The sequence below is a fragment of the Callospermophilus lateralis genome, chromosome 3 (assembly GCF_048772815.1).
Source record: "Callospermophilus lateralis isolate mCalLat2 chromosome 3, mCalLat2.hap1, whole genome shotgun sequence".
Classification (NCBI taxonomy): domain Eukaryota; kingdom Metazoa; phylum Chordata; class Mammalia; order Rodentia; family Sciuridae; genus Callospermophilus; species Callospermophilus lateralis.
In genome coordinates, this window is record NC_135307.1 from 80,906,216 (window position 1) to 80,920,690 (window position 14,475).

The window sequence follows — 14,475 nt, forward strand, 5'->3', positions numbered from 1 at the left end:
TCAAAAACATGCAGGGGAGAATAAAATTGTATGCAGAGATCATGAGAATGAAACCAACATTGGAAACAGCGGGGCTGTCTACAAAGAGGCCCTTGAAATCCCACTGGGAAAGGTCTGCTCTTGTGCCTAATGAGCTCTAGCCTGCGCCAATCTGCCTGATTAATTCTCATGCCTCCTAATGTGCCCCTAGCAGTTACTAGAAAAGGGAGAGGAACTGTTTCTACTTCAAGTGAGGAAACATTGCCTTCTGAAAACAGTTACTGTGCTTTTCCAGCCAGTCAGGTTTGGTAAGAGCTTCTCAAGACCTTTGCTTATAATTCTGGAAGATCCTGGAGGATATGCTGGTATGGGGAGGAGGCAGTGGGCAGAAATTTATAGGTCTAAAAATTTCCTCTGCATTCATTCCTACTGGTGGTTTCTGTGCCTTTCCCCACCCTCCAGCAGCCCAGGGATGCTATTGCACTTTCACAGCTGGCCAGTAGGGTACAGAACACTAGTACTGACTCCTTCCCAGCAGGTGGGATCCACATCCTCTAAGAAGCCTCTTCCCCACACCTGGGTGTGAGATCTAAACATGAGCTTATTGAATGGATCAATGCCTCTTAGGAGCTAACATCCAGCTGCTAACAGAGCCCTGGAGAGGAAACAATGCTAAATTAAGCTGTGCCAACCATGGTTTTCAGTTAAAATACTTTAGGGGATTAAAACAGGACTGTTAGGGTTAGAGAGAATTAGCTTTAGAGGACTGGGGAATCTCTGCAGTCATACAAAATGTATGCCTGGCATGGAGATAGGATTGAAATAAAAATTTCAGGGAATTCTGGTTATCCCAATAAAATCCTTCCTGAAATCCTTGCTTAGGCTATTTCTGAAAAGAAGGAAAGTTCTATTAAGATCATTAGGCAGGGTTTTCAGGTATGGCTGTTCACTGCTGACACTTTTGGACAGACAAGTATGGTAGAGTCTTGGCACGAAAGACAAAAACACTGCTCTCCTGGGTGGGCGGCTGATTCTGGCACCACTCAGGCCCAGATGCTCCTGGTGCTATGATAAAATAGTTTAAAGAAAATCAGGAATGAGTCAACGAATAACAAGATGGCTCTGGGCTCTTTTCATCAATAAAGAAATAGGAAAAAAAAGTAAATAAAAAAGAGCATTTGTTACAAAGGAAAAAAGCACAAAACGAGTATGCAAAAGGGACATTTTAGTTCCTTTAAATGAAAAAACACAGGGACGGTCAAAGCTTTTTGAAAATGAAAATATTCTGAAAAACCAACCAGGTCAGGAAAACACAAAATCCACATCCCCTTAGCAACCATGCTAAAAAATAGGTAGCCAGTAGAAAGCAATTAAAGAAAATTGGAATAGTTAATGAACATAACAAATCTACTCTCTTGATCCTGAACATTCAAGAAAGGGGTTTGATTTTGTGGATTGCATACTATTAGCTAACCAGCCACTTGAAGGTATAAAACCCATATTTGTGTGTACCTTGCCCCCCTGATTTTGAAGACATCATGGTATATGGGATAAACTTCCAGAGCCATGAACTGCACTTAGAGGTATTTACCTTAAGAGGCATTTTGCAGTATTCATTGAGTTGTGGCACATCAAACACCAGCCGCCGCAGGAGCTGCTGCAGCATGGAAGGCCTCAAGTGACTGCAGCAAGAAAACAGAAAGACAGGACAAAATAAAACAAATCAGGAAGCAGGGAACCAAAGAAGCACTCCACGGTAAGCACGCATTGGGGCTTAGCCTCAAAATAATCAGCTCCTAAATACAAGAACTTGGGTAAAGAACAGTGGATGGCAAAGCCCTTTAAAAACTGAGTACAGTTAACGTTCAGAAAGAGGGACTTGTGCTAATGAATTGGGATACCTAAGGTTAAATTTCAGCCTCCTTGTGACGCAGATATTCTAGATCTATGCAGTGACTATGAGCAAAGAACCTAAGAGAAGGAAGGCGCAGTTGATCTCACAGCCCTTTGAATTCTGTAAGGGGAGAAGCTAGAGCTGACCAAGCTGCACAGGTGGAATCTGAGGCCACCTACTGGTGTGACTTGAAAGAGACTTCAGGCCTCCTGGTTATAAACTGATCCAGGCAATTTTGAGGCTTTGTTCTCAAAACAATTCCTTAAAAGGCAAATAGTAGTTAATTAAAGAATAATGCATCAAATTACAGAGTTCATGACTGTGGTATTTGGACAAGTAAATTCTGAGGTAGACAAAGGAGAAATAAGCAACAGTGATCAGTTTTTTTTTTTTTTTTTTAGGTTGCTGACACTTACAACCAAGTGGAACCTAAGGATTTTTTCCAGAAAAGGTGCACGTGTGCATGTGTATATACACTTGCGCACGCGCGCACACACACACACACACAAATTTGCTACTTGAAATCAATTCATGAGTCTCTGGATTCCTTCCTGCAATACCTAAGGAGCTATGGAGACAGGGCTAATAATTCTGATGTTAAGGGAATGTCCTGAGGGAAGAAATCCTTCAAGTATCTACAACAAGGTGGAAAACAAAACTACATTTGTTTCCCTACCTCTCTTACAGCTGGCCCTGTGATCAAAGCCCTGGGATGGGAATGCCTACCTCCAAGTATGCAGCCCTGTTTCTAGTAATTATAAGGTAAAATTATTCTGTTTCACATTATCGTTCAAATATTGAGCAATTAGCACCTAAGATTGACTAATTAGAATAAAACCAAGAACATAATCTATCTGTAGCCCTACTGATTCCTGATTTATTAAAAATAAACAATGAAAGGCAAGTTAAGTACCAGTTTGTCTGCTTTATCTAGAGCTCATGTGGGAATAAGAGACTTGTGCCAGACCCTAAGTGTAGAGTAATAGGGCTGTGAGCTGGAGTTTTTGTTTGATGCAAAAAAAAAAAAAAAATTCTCCCACAAATCTGGAACTTCGAAAATATCTGCATTCAAATGAGTCACCTCAACATGGCACTGTAACGAAGAGCCAGCAGTGCTAGGAAGCAGGGCTTCTTGCTTGATGAGGTTCCTAAGACACATGCTGAGTTCATGCAGATCTAGATCTGAAGCTCTCCATGCAGAACTGGTATTGACAGGACTATTTCTTCTTGTGAAAACTCATTATTTAGTCACTTTGCCACCATAAACAAGGAATGGGCCATTATTCTTCCTTTTGAAATGGCAAAGTGGAAAACCTAGTATCCTATGATTCCTAGAGGTTTATCAGTATATCTGTGTGTCTACCAAGCTATGTGTCTCTTGCAAGACCCAAAAATATTGCAAATAACTCAATTCTCTATCAGTTGCTATGGTAATCTTGGAATGGGTGAGATAATCAGAGTATAGCATCTGATTTTAGAAGGGGATCTCAGGGAGAAACCCCCTTTTGAAGCTTGGGCCTAAGCCACCTTCCCACCCTCCACTCCCCACCCAGGGAAATAGTACTGTGTAGAGACCAGTTCATTCCCAGAGATAGCGGAAGACTGTGGGCTTTAGAAGATACAAAGGCAATAGATATAGGTTAATCTTAATAAAGCATCTTAAATATAGAGACCATTGCTATATTTGAAACATGTGAGACTTGCCCTTCTGAAAAATATTTTAAGCTTTATTTTTAGGGTGGTTTAAGATTTACAGCAAAATTGAGAGAAAGATACAGAGAGTTCCTACATTTTCCTTCCCCCGACATGCATAGCCTCTTTCATTATCAGCACCCACTCCCTAAGCATGGGACATTTGTTACAGTTGATGAACCTATATTGACATGTCACTATTGTCCAAGCCCATAGTTTATACTGGGATGCACGCTTGGTGTTACAAATTCTATGGGTTTGGACAAAAGCATAATGACATCTCTCTATCAACTTAGTACTGCACAGAGTATTTTCCCTACCTAGAAAGTCCTCTGTGCTCAGTCTATTCATATCTTTCTTACAACCTCTGGAAACTACTGATCTTTTTAGTATCTCCGTAGTTTTTTGTTTTTTCTTCCTCCAGAATGTCATCATATGGTTGAAATCTTATAGTTTGTAGCCTTTTCAGATTGGCTTCTTAAGTAATATGCACTGAAGGTTCCTCCCTGTCTTTTCAGGCTTGATAGTTCATTTCTAGTAATTGTAAGGTAAAATTTACTCAATGTTCTATATTATCGTTCAGATAATGAGCAATTAGCACTTAAGAAGTAATAATATTCAATTATCTGCATTGTTATAGTTTATCTTTCCATTCATCTCCTCAAGGATTTCTTGGTTGCTTCCCAGTTTTGGCAACTGTGAATAAAACTGCTGTGAATATCCATGTACAGGTTTTTGTATGACAGAAATTTTCATTTTCTTTGGGTAAGTACCAAGGAGCATGATGACTGGATTATATTCTAAGAAACTGCCAAAATATCTTCCAAGAAGCTGTGCCATTTTGTATTCTCATCAGCAACGAATGAGAGTCCCATTTGCTCCATCATCTCCCCAGCAAATGTGTCACCAGTGTTCGGCGACATATGCTAATAGGTGTACTGTGGTATCTCACTGAGGTTGTCTCAGTTGCTGTCCTAAGAGAACTGAAGAATTGTTTGTTCTGGATAGCCTTAGCCTCTAACGGATGGTCATATTTCCTGTGATTAGGGAAACAACTCATTCAGCAAGAATCGGGACTATGCTGTGCTGGTCCCTAAAGGGGAAGCCAGAGTGATTCTCAACCTTGGCTGAATACTGGAATCACTTGGGGAGCTTAGAAAGCTAGAATCCTAGAATCCATCCCTAAATACTTTGATTTTGGGGGGCTGGGTATGACTTAGGTGCTAGGATATTTATTTAGTAACCCATCAGGTGACTGTAATATGCAGTGGGGAGGAAAACCACTGGCTTAAAAACAGATGGTGGTCCTAGACCATGCTGCTGAGACCGGCTATTGAAAGACTTCCTTTTCCTTTGCTCCTACCAGACTTGATGTAGAGTCTGAGAACCCAAGACATTTGGGGTGACCACCCTTAGTTTTTGCTTGGCTCTGATGCCCTTCTACAGTGGTAAAAACTACTGCCCTTAATTCCCCAATGTGACTTGAGACTCTGCTCCAAGTCTTAGGAGGCTTGGAAATAGCTCACTTTGATCCACACTTAGTCTGGCCTTCGTGTCAAGCCTTCATCTTTACAGGATGGAAAAACCTGCTCTACTTGAGAACTAAACAATTAGTTCATAATCTGAGTGCTTCAGGCTCAAAAGACAGTCTCCTCTCTTGGTCCATTGCCCCATGAGCTAAAGCCTGAGCTGTGTCCTCCACTTGTCCATAGTGAAAGATGAGCTTCAAGGGAGAGTCTGTGGCAAATAGAGGTACCAAGCACATTGTAGGAGGAGATTTCTGGGGGATGGCTGGAGGATCAGGAAGGCCTGGCAGCTTCCTCAGGCTGTGTCACCACTTTTTAGATTACACAATTAAATGCAGTTGGCATGGATACATACACAGAAGTGAAAAACACAGGAGAGGGTACTCACTTGCAAATGGCAAGCAAACATTCTTCTATGGTATCCCTCTGTGCTTTGGTGAGGGATCGTCCCTTGGAAAGCCTGTATATGGTCTGCAGTGTGGAATCAATCAGAGAGGTGTAGTGCTCTGTCCCGGCAAAGAGAGGGGCACATCTTGTAAGGAGTGGGAGCACAGCGGAACATATATACCTGTTCAGTGCCAGCGCAGATTCTGTGGTGCTGAGGGACACCTAGGGAAGGGGATCACATGCTTGTTAATCTCTGGAGAACAGCAGAGCTTACCCTGTGCACTGCCCTCCTGTGCTGCAGGTGGAGAAAGCATGTTTCCCGGCTGCAGAGTGAACATTCTACCTGGTCACATACCTATTTTTCTTTTACATTTAAAATGAAATAAGAATAATTTAAAAACCCCAGAAGAGCAAAGATCAAAAATTGGCTGGATCTTAAATGATGCTCTAAACATCTGTTTCCATCAAAGAAGAATTTTAAACTCTTATTAAAATCAACAGATGACCAACAGTTTAACCCAACATCCTTGAAGCTTGCAGGCCCAACTTCTAGGCTACAACATTATTATTTCTAACTTTAGTTCTCTTGTCTCAATTTATGGGGATTTGCATTGTCCTCTTATGATTGGAAGGTTAGTGAATGGTTGGTTAGAAGCCAGGCAGCCTCCCAAATTGACCAGTTTGGTGAACTTTATAAAGACCAACATCATTTAACTTGTAAGCATTGTGAGCTTTTCACCACCTGATAAATGACATATTCATCACTTCAGGGAGTCTTAACCCTGCACAGGAAAAAGTATAAAAAAGGAATAGAAATCTAGGGCTTTCTCTAAAATTCTGGCATAGTTTTTGCTTACAATGTTCTCTTTTGTTCATTCAGATGGACAGGCCGAATTCAAGGAAAAGCCATTTAGTGACACTAAATATAGCGAAAGCATGATTAACTCCCATCTTTGAAAACTGCAGAACTTCAAAAGAGACCTTGAGATTCGCAGAGATAAAATATTATCATTATTCCCTGTGATTATTACAGCCATTATATTTGTAACACATTTTCTGTAACTTATGATTTGAAAAGCTGTTTTCTTTGAACTTTACACAATTCTGGGTGTTCCTATTAATTATCACAAGTTTGTCTTCCTGAAGCTTTTGGCAATCATGCTGGAAAATAAAGCTCATCTTTCCCATTTATCATTTTCATAGACAGAGTTGTTAGAATGAGTAAGTCGGAGCAGAGCTTTGATTCCAACGGCTTAAAAGCTTTCAAATGAGAATGCACGGACTTTGTGTTGGGGAGTTGATTTGATATAAAACCTTTTTTGTTGCAGATGGTGCTTAGAAAAGCATGTGATCGAATACCAGATGCTAGAACAGCATTTGCTGTTTACTTGGTCTATAAAAAATTAAATGCTTTGATCAGGAACCTTGGGGAGGCCTCACAAGTTAAAAAAAAAAAAAGTATTTTTTTAAATCAAGAAACTCTAAAGTTCAAAACAAAAACAGTAGTGGATGCATTGTTTTTACTCTCCAAATGGTAAATACGTACCCGACACCTTATGGACACATCATTTCTCATGTCCATGCCACATATAGATCTCCATGCCTGAGTGGAGCTCCTGCTGTCTTCCATCACTGGGTAGACCATTCAAGGGGAATCCACCTCAGTATCTGCTGCTGACCACCCACTACAAAAACACACTTCTATCTCTGTTGGACATCATGTGGAGCCTTTGAGAAAACTTATAATTGATGAAAAACAACCTTAAACTAGCAAGATGTTTTTCAGAACTAAGCTGCTCTAGGTTGCTTTTTCTCCTTGGACCCAGGACTCCTGGCACACTGTTTTTCTATGAGGTTCTGATATTTGGAAGCTGGCATCTCTGTCTTTTTATTCCTGGGGTCTCCTGTTACTGCTGAATTGCTTTCCTACGCCTTGGTTTCCAAACATGCATTTGCCCTGGGCCTCTTGTACTGACCTTTGCCACATCTCTGGCTTTCTACCTATTCTACTTGATGGTCAGTATGCTAAACCATGAGAGTGGAAAGGGCATTTCCAGCCGAGAAGGAAAAGTCAGGCTTTTCTATCAGTAATAGAGCCATGTTTTCAACCAAGGTGATTTTATCCCCCAGGGATGTTTGATGATGTATGAAATTATTTTTTGCAGGGGCGGGAGAAGGGATTGGAGTGGTATGGGTATCTAGCGGGTAGAGACCAGGGATACTGCTAAACATACAATGAGGATAACCCCATACAGAAAATGGTGCCAAGGTTGAAGAACTGTAACTGAGTTTTTTCTTACCCTTTAAAGCAGACTACAATGTAATGAGTGACAGGTAGAAAATATTTGGTTGTAAGTCTAATGTTTCTAATTTGCAATAAGGGGGAAAAATTAAATATTTTTTTCTTATTTTAGCAACTTACTGTATCTAGAGAGGCAGAGGCTCTTAAGTCGGGTAAAAATCCAACCTCCAGCAAGTGGAGCAGAAAAGTTTGATCCTTAATGCCATAAACACGGTCCAGGAACAGCACCATGGGTGCCTTGTGGTCAGGGCAGAAGTTGGCTGCCATATCAGGCTCACTGACTGACCCATCTGAAAGACAGAAAACGTCATTTTTGTTTTTCTATCTTAGCCTCAAAAGGCAACACAGAACTTGTTGTAGTAAATAACAGGATTTTTGGAGGAAAAAAACCATAATGCTGTGCTGGAGCTAGCTTACACTGGTTTGGGAGAGTCAGTTGTTAAAGTTCCAGGAATTCCCTGAGCCAGTTCCTAAACATGGATGGCCATTATTAAGCAGGTGGTATATGTGCACTATGAAGTTTTACACAAGTTATGATAAAGAACAAAATTATGACATTTGTAGGAAAATGGATGGAATTGGAGAACATCATATTAAGTGAAATAAGCTGGACTCAGAAAGTCAAGGGTTGAATATTTTCTATCTGGAAGATAGAGATAAAAAAGGGGTAAAAAAGAGATTTTCATGAGGAAAAACACTAAAAGAAAGGAGACTAGTAGAGGATGGGGATCAAGGGAGGAGGAGGGGAGGAGGAGGGGAGGAAAAGGGAGGGTACTGAGCAACGAAGCTGATTATATAATGTTCATATATTAATATGTCACAATGAACCCCACTATTTTGTAAAATTATGATGTACCAATAAAAATTATTCTAAAAAATAAAAACTAACAAGTCAATTATATTATAAAAGGTCACAAATACACCTAACTAATTAATTCCCAATTCTTTTCCTACAAATTATCCTTTGGAGGTTGTTTAGTATTGATTGTGTCTGTCTGTTGGGAATACAATATTGTGCAGTGCCCACCCACTTCCCTGGGTGGGCAGGAGGGAAGGGTGCAGCTGCTGGTCCTCCTGCCCCGAGCACCGAGCACCTCCAGCTCGGGCCCGAATGGCTGCTGAGGCTGACATGATGTCTCGCATATGCTTGGTGTTTTAAAGAACATTATTTTGTAAGAGATAAAAAAGTGTTTTGGGCTGGGATGTAGCTCAGTGGGAAAGTGCTGGCCTCGTATTTGCAAGGCCCTGGGTTCAATCCCCAGTTAAAAAAAAAAACAAACATTTTGTGCTCAAAAAACACTTCTTGGGTAACACTGAATTCAACACTTTTTTTTCTTTACCACATGTTTTCTCAGAGGCTTTATCATCTCACCATGCTTCAATAGGTTACAAAAGTGTGATGTATTCTACAGAACTTTCCAGGCTTATTTGGCCCTAAGCCCTTATTAATATGTATGTCTATTAACATCTCCAACAAAAATGTTCCATGATACATTAGTTTGGGAATCATTGCAATGGTCAGTCATGTTATCTTTACAGTTTCTCCATCTGCCAGGAAAGCAGGTGAAGTGACTCAGAAACAAAATACTTTTGTGAGAGCTGTGCAAAGGTGACTGATGTCAAATATTCCATGTAGCACTTGGGGGGAAGAAACCTTTTTATGATCCTCGGCTGTGAGGTATTCGGGATTGTGGCAGAATACAGCCTGTACGTTGTCCATTGCCCACTGCCTTAATCATCTGGGGCACAGAGACAAGGAAGAAGGCAGGCCATGGTGTGAGTTTCCACTTGCCCCATTCCACCAAACTTCTTCAGAGGGTCAGTGTGTTTGGAGGATGGTGAGATTTGTCTATCCCTGTGGGACATAGATTCGGTTGCCTTGATACAGAGAGGAGCCAGCTGAAGTCTAGAGGAGAAAATTCCTCATCACCAGAAAAAGAGCAAGGCATGTTCCCTGGGCAGCCTGTACTGCAAGTTGGCCATGGAGGACACTGTACTGGGGATGGAGTCCTGCTGCTGCTGGAAGACTGGCAGGTTTAGCCTGCCTACATCCCTACCTTTGTTCAGGGAGGGCAGTTTCAGGGGGATGCTGATGATCCCAACTAGGTCCTCTGTGGGGACCAGGGAGCGCAGAATGGACCGGATCCGGATGGCTTCCCCTTTTCCTGTCTGGATGAGCTGTAATGTAGGTTTAGAAAAAGAGATTAGATAGATGAGTTCCTACACCTCCACTCCACCCCACTTCCACACTTTCGGCAATAACATGGGTCTATTTAAGAGAACAGGTACACTTCTATGTTCCTCTAATTGCTATAGACACTCATGGCCACAGGAAAAGAGAGAAGCCTGCTCCTGATTTTCAAGAAGAGGGGCTATTGAATAACTGATGAAGGAGGCCACTTGAGTCCTTTGCTGTGGTTGAAATGGTCATGTAGTTAAAGTGTCAATCAAATCTCAGCAGTAAATGTACAGCATGCAGGTGGCTTCTTAATGTGATAGCCCCACTAGGGGCCTCTCATGGGCATGACATGAGAGGTGTCAATGTGATCACAATGCCAGACCCCAGCATTCTAGTAAATGCAGAGATGGCTTATGAATCTCAATTTCCTAAAGCCTGATTAATGCTGGGGTGCGGGGTGGGCAAGAAGGGTATAGAGAATGTCAGAGAACTTGAGGGCCTCAGTGGAGTTATCCCAGGGTGGATAACCTGATCCATAAAGACACCAATGGGCCAGGCAGCAATCACAGTGGGCATGCATGTCCTCCTGCTGTGTGGTCTCTGGAGCAGGGCAGTGAGCCCTCTGCCAGGAAGTGAATTGTGAGGAGCTCAGGTTCAGATCTGCACCATGTGCACTGATGGCTTGCTAGGTCCTGAAGCTCCATGGTCCCAGGGAAGGGACCTCCCTTTCCTGTGGATAGAGGCAAGGCTGTCATTATTGACAGCATCTTTCCTCCTTATGACAGAGTAGGGGCCACTGAGGGGGTGTGAAAAGATGTGTGTACACATGAAAGGTGCTGGGACAGAGGAAGGCAGGTAAGAACTCTTTCCCGACTGGCTGTGGAGGCTTAGCTTTCCCAGGCTGCCTTCCTGAGAATAAGCCGACTTGCTTCTGAAAGGGAAGAGAGGTGCTCAGGAAAACTAGAGTTTAAACACATGAGGTCTTTGTCACTCTCCTTCCAAGAGTGCAGAACACCCTGCTGCTTCCCTGGCTCCCTCCAAGTTTTCTTTCTTTGTTTAAAGGCACAAAAATGGAAAGACAGGTCTATGTGGGTAAAGCCGATTTATCATCACAGGAACTGGAATTCCAAGAATTCCATTCAGCCTTCTTTACCAAGATTCAGATTTTATTTTCACATGAAAAGCAATTATTTCCTCCCTCACTGATGATGTGAATCTTTATACAAAATAAAGCCAACTCTCTCAGCCCTCAGCAGGAGTGCAAATAGAAAAGGACTCAGCTTTTAGGTCAAAACTGGAAGTCCAAGAAAATATTTTATAAACTGAACCACCTTTGTGTGTGTATGTGCAAAGATCTATCTTGGATAAATAATCATGCAGGCACTCTGGGAAGAGACTGCTTTCTTCGGATCAAATGCCATAGTCATCAAGAAAAGAGAATTTTATACACCGAGTGTTCTTTTGATACTTGCGAGGCCATTCACGATAACCATGATCAGGAATCAAGTTGGTCACATTTTGATCAAACAGAGGCACATGAGGAACATAATTTTGGAAGGCTTTTGAAATAAAGTCTGTAGTAGATAAGCCCAACTAGTGCCACAGGGAAACCACACTCTTGGATATCTGCCCAGGAGTCCTTCCAATAGAAAGCTGCACAATCGGTTATTTGAGATAGAAACAACTTTGATGCTACTCAAAGGAACATAGAGAAAGGCATGATAGCAAATGCCAAACACAGAGGAGGGAACTAAGTTCAGGAAACCCCCAGTGTTCTCTACTGAGGCTTCTCAGAGTTGCTTTCTAGGGACTCTTACACTTACATGCATTTCAGGAGCACAGCGGCCCAGCAGATCTATAAGAGCCGAATAAAATGACATAATTGCATTGCCCATATGCACGATCTCTTCTTCCTCCTCCTCCTCGTCCGGGCTGTAGAGAGAATCCACATGGGGAGGTGTGAGGTTACCTGGCGGGTGCTGCCATGTATTAGACTGAGCTGCTTGATATGGAAACACGCACTCTGCTCAACTTTCCCTTGGAACCTCTCATATCTTCCCAAGTTGATATTGTTTATTCATTAAGCTCAAAGGACCTAAATACTTGCCCATGGCATCCCTAGGAGCCCATGAACTTTCAGGCACAAGTTCAGATGCTGCCCACCATTCATTCCCTCTTCCTTCTTGCATATATACAAAGTCCCATTGGCCAGGGAATCAGGAGGGCTAAGTCCATGTCCTGCTGTGCTAACAAGCAACATGACTGCGGGCCTCAGTTTCCCCTTATGTTACGTGAGGAAGTGGGATAGGCACATATTTTGGGTTCTTTCTAGTCTACCAGGTCACCTACCAGGTCACCTACCAGAACTGATGACAAAGAAAAAAGCTAACTGCCTGGAGAAAGTTACCTCTGCTGGGTTACACCCATGCTGTAGGTTCTGGGGTCTAATCTAGAGGCTGTGACAAAGAAAGGGGAAGTGATCATAAGACTTGACAGGGGACAGTGACAAGGTGATCAGATAATCTACCAACTGTACCCTTCACCTTTCAATGCCAAGGTTGTTAACTGTAGGACTTTTCATAATCTGCGGTGCCTCCCACCAAGGAATCAAATAGAAACACTTTTCTGAGTAGTCCTCATCCTTCCAGAAGAGGGAGAAGAGGGCACTGCTTTTAAAAGTGTCAGGTGAGACACTGCAGGTCAAAGTACTGAAGGAAGTGCGCTGGATTAGACAATGATTGTCACCTTGGTCCAGGCCTTTCAGCCTCCACCCAGCTTCCTCTAGTGGTGAGGCTGGAGGGAGGAGCAGTGGAGGCCAGAAGGGGCTGCTGCCTTGGGGATGTGCCCGTTGAGGCCAGTGGAGTCGGTAGATAGAAGGTAAAGATACTCTACTAGGCTTGCTGGAAGAGTCAAGACGATTATGCACTTGACAAAGGGATTTTAAATCTTTTAACAATGACTGTAAAGGAAAAAATCTATGCATTTTCTACAGGGGCAACTTACTGATACTGTTGTAATCATCAGCGTGTTCACAGTGTTTGGGAGCTCACCCACCATATCCTGAAAAAGGCAACTGCTTTCACTTACACGTCTCTCTTGTATCCCTGGGAGGGGAGGTCAAGGGCCGGATTCTCAGAGATCTTGATGGCGCCCTGCATGGCTGCCAAGAGGCCATTTCCTCCTTCACCCCGCAGGGCTGGGCCAAAGCACTCTGGGCGTCTGATGAGCAGCTTAACCACCACACTGGCGTTCTCTTCCACACTCTCACCTAAGGAAGAGAGGCACCGTTTCCTTCTCACTAGAAAGGGCACCCCAGCAGTTATTCCCAGTCGAGGAGCTGGCTGAGCAGTACATGTCATTCAGCTCGTTTCCGAGTCTTGAGTCTATGAGGAAATACTGTCGAGGTCAGTATCTATTTGAAGATCAGAAAGATCTGTTTATGATAGCATAGAATTTTCCTCTTCAGCTCAGGATTTTGAACCACTGAGATCATTTCACTATATTTGGATCTCAGAAGGCTAGTAATATATTACTGAGTCTACTAACGATTCAATCACAAGTGACTCAGAAAAAATAGCTTTACATCTTTATTAACTCCACGAGGAGATATCAATCTGCTTCCTTCCTTGAAAGGAGATAAGGTGACAACTCAAGCTGGTATGCCTCAATTAAACTCTAGGGAGGTGACACGTTAGCTTGTGACACTATTACTGTCATAGAGTCTAATGTGTACCCTAGAACAGCCAGGTTTTTATAGACGGGCTTGAGGGCATTTCTGAAATCATCTATCCAGATAAAGAATCTACTGGGAGAAGTTTTCTTGGTTATTCCTATAAATGTCTGACAGAAGGTAAAAGGTTGGAGAACTGTGTTCTGTTGCCATTTCTGTTTGGATGAATCATAGAAAACAGACAGGGTCTCATTTCCTGAACAGGTGATTAAATAGTGGAACTGGAATACTCAGGGAGGGATAGTCATGGTTTGCCAGACCCAATACTTGCATTTAGAGAGTTTTACAGTTAAAACAACATAAAACATACCTTTCGTCTCAGGAGAAATTCTAACTTTTGTGTGAGAATTTAATCCCTGAGCCAAGAGTCAAAGGCAAAACCTTTTTGGGATTGCATATTAGATAAACCTGAAGAAAAGTTTTTTTTTTCTAAATCATAGTGTTTATTATCAGATTGATATTAATATGAATTGATATATATTTGTTCTATACAAATATATAAAAATTATATGTTTATTCACACACATACAAATATATAAAAATTTATATGTTATTACACACACACACACACACACCCAAATAGTGTTTGCATTGTCATAGGCTATTGTATTATATATTCTTGTGTAAAACAATACCTCAAACCTTAGCAGGTTAAAGCTAAATATTTGTTGTCTCAGTTTCCCTAGGTCAGGAATTTGGGAGTGACTAAGCTGGGTGGTCGTGGTCTGGGCCCTTGAGGCTGCCATCACAGGGTTGGCCAGGGCTACAGTCTTCTGTGGGCGGGTC

At 42.2% G+C, this 14,475-nt stretch overlaps 1 protein-coding gene across 1 annotated transcript in view; it reads right to left on the bottom strand.

Annotated features, from left to right (window-relative positions):
* The window catches only part of Ryr3 (ryanodine receptor 3), a 359,038-nt gene that overhangs the window by 106,084 nt on the left and 238,479 nt on the right, over positions 1-14,475 (bottom strand). The window contains exons 44-49 of the mRNA XM_076849384.2: positions 13,047-13,227; positions 11,783-11,891; positions 9,838-9,958; positions 7,901-8,070; positions 5,480-5,700; positions 1,571-1,661 (exon numbers count right to left, since the gene is read on the bottom strand). Of these exons, the coding sequence (XP_076705499.2) occupies positions 1,571-1,661; positions 5,480-5,700; positions 7,901-8,070; positions 9,838-9,958; positions 11,783-11,891; positions 13,047-13,227 (893 nt within the window). The remainder of the gene's footprint in view (positions 1-1,570; positions 1,662-5,479; positions 5,701-7,900; positions 8,071-9,837; positions 9,959-11,782; positions 11,892-13,046; positions 13,228-14,475) is intronic.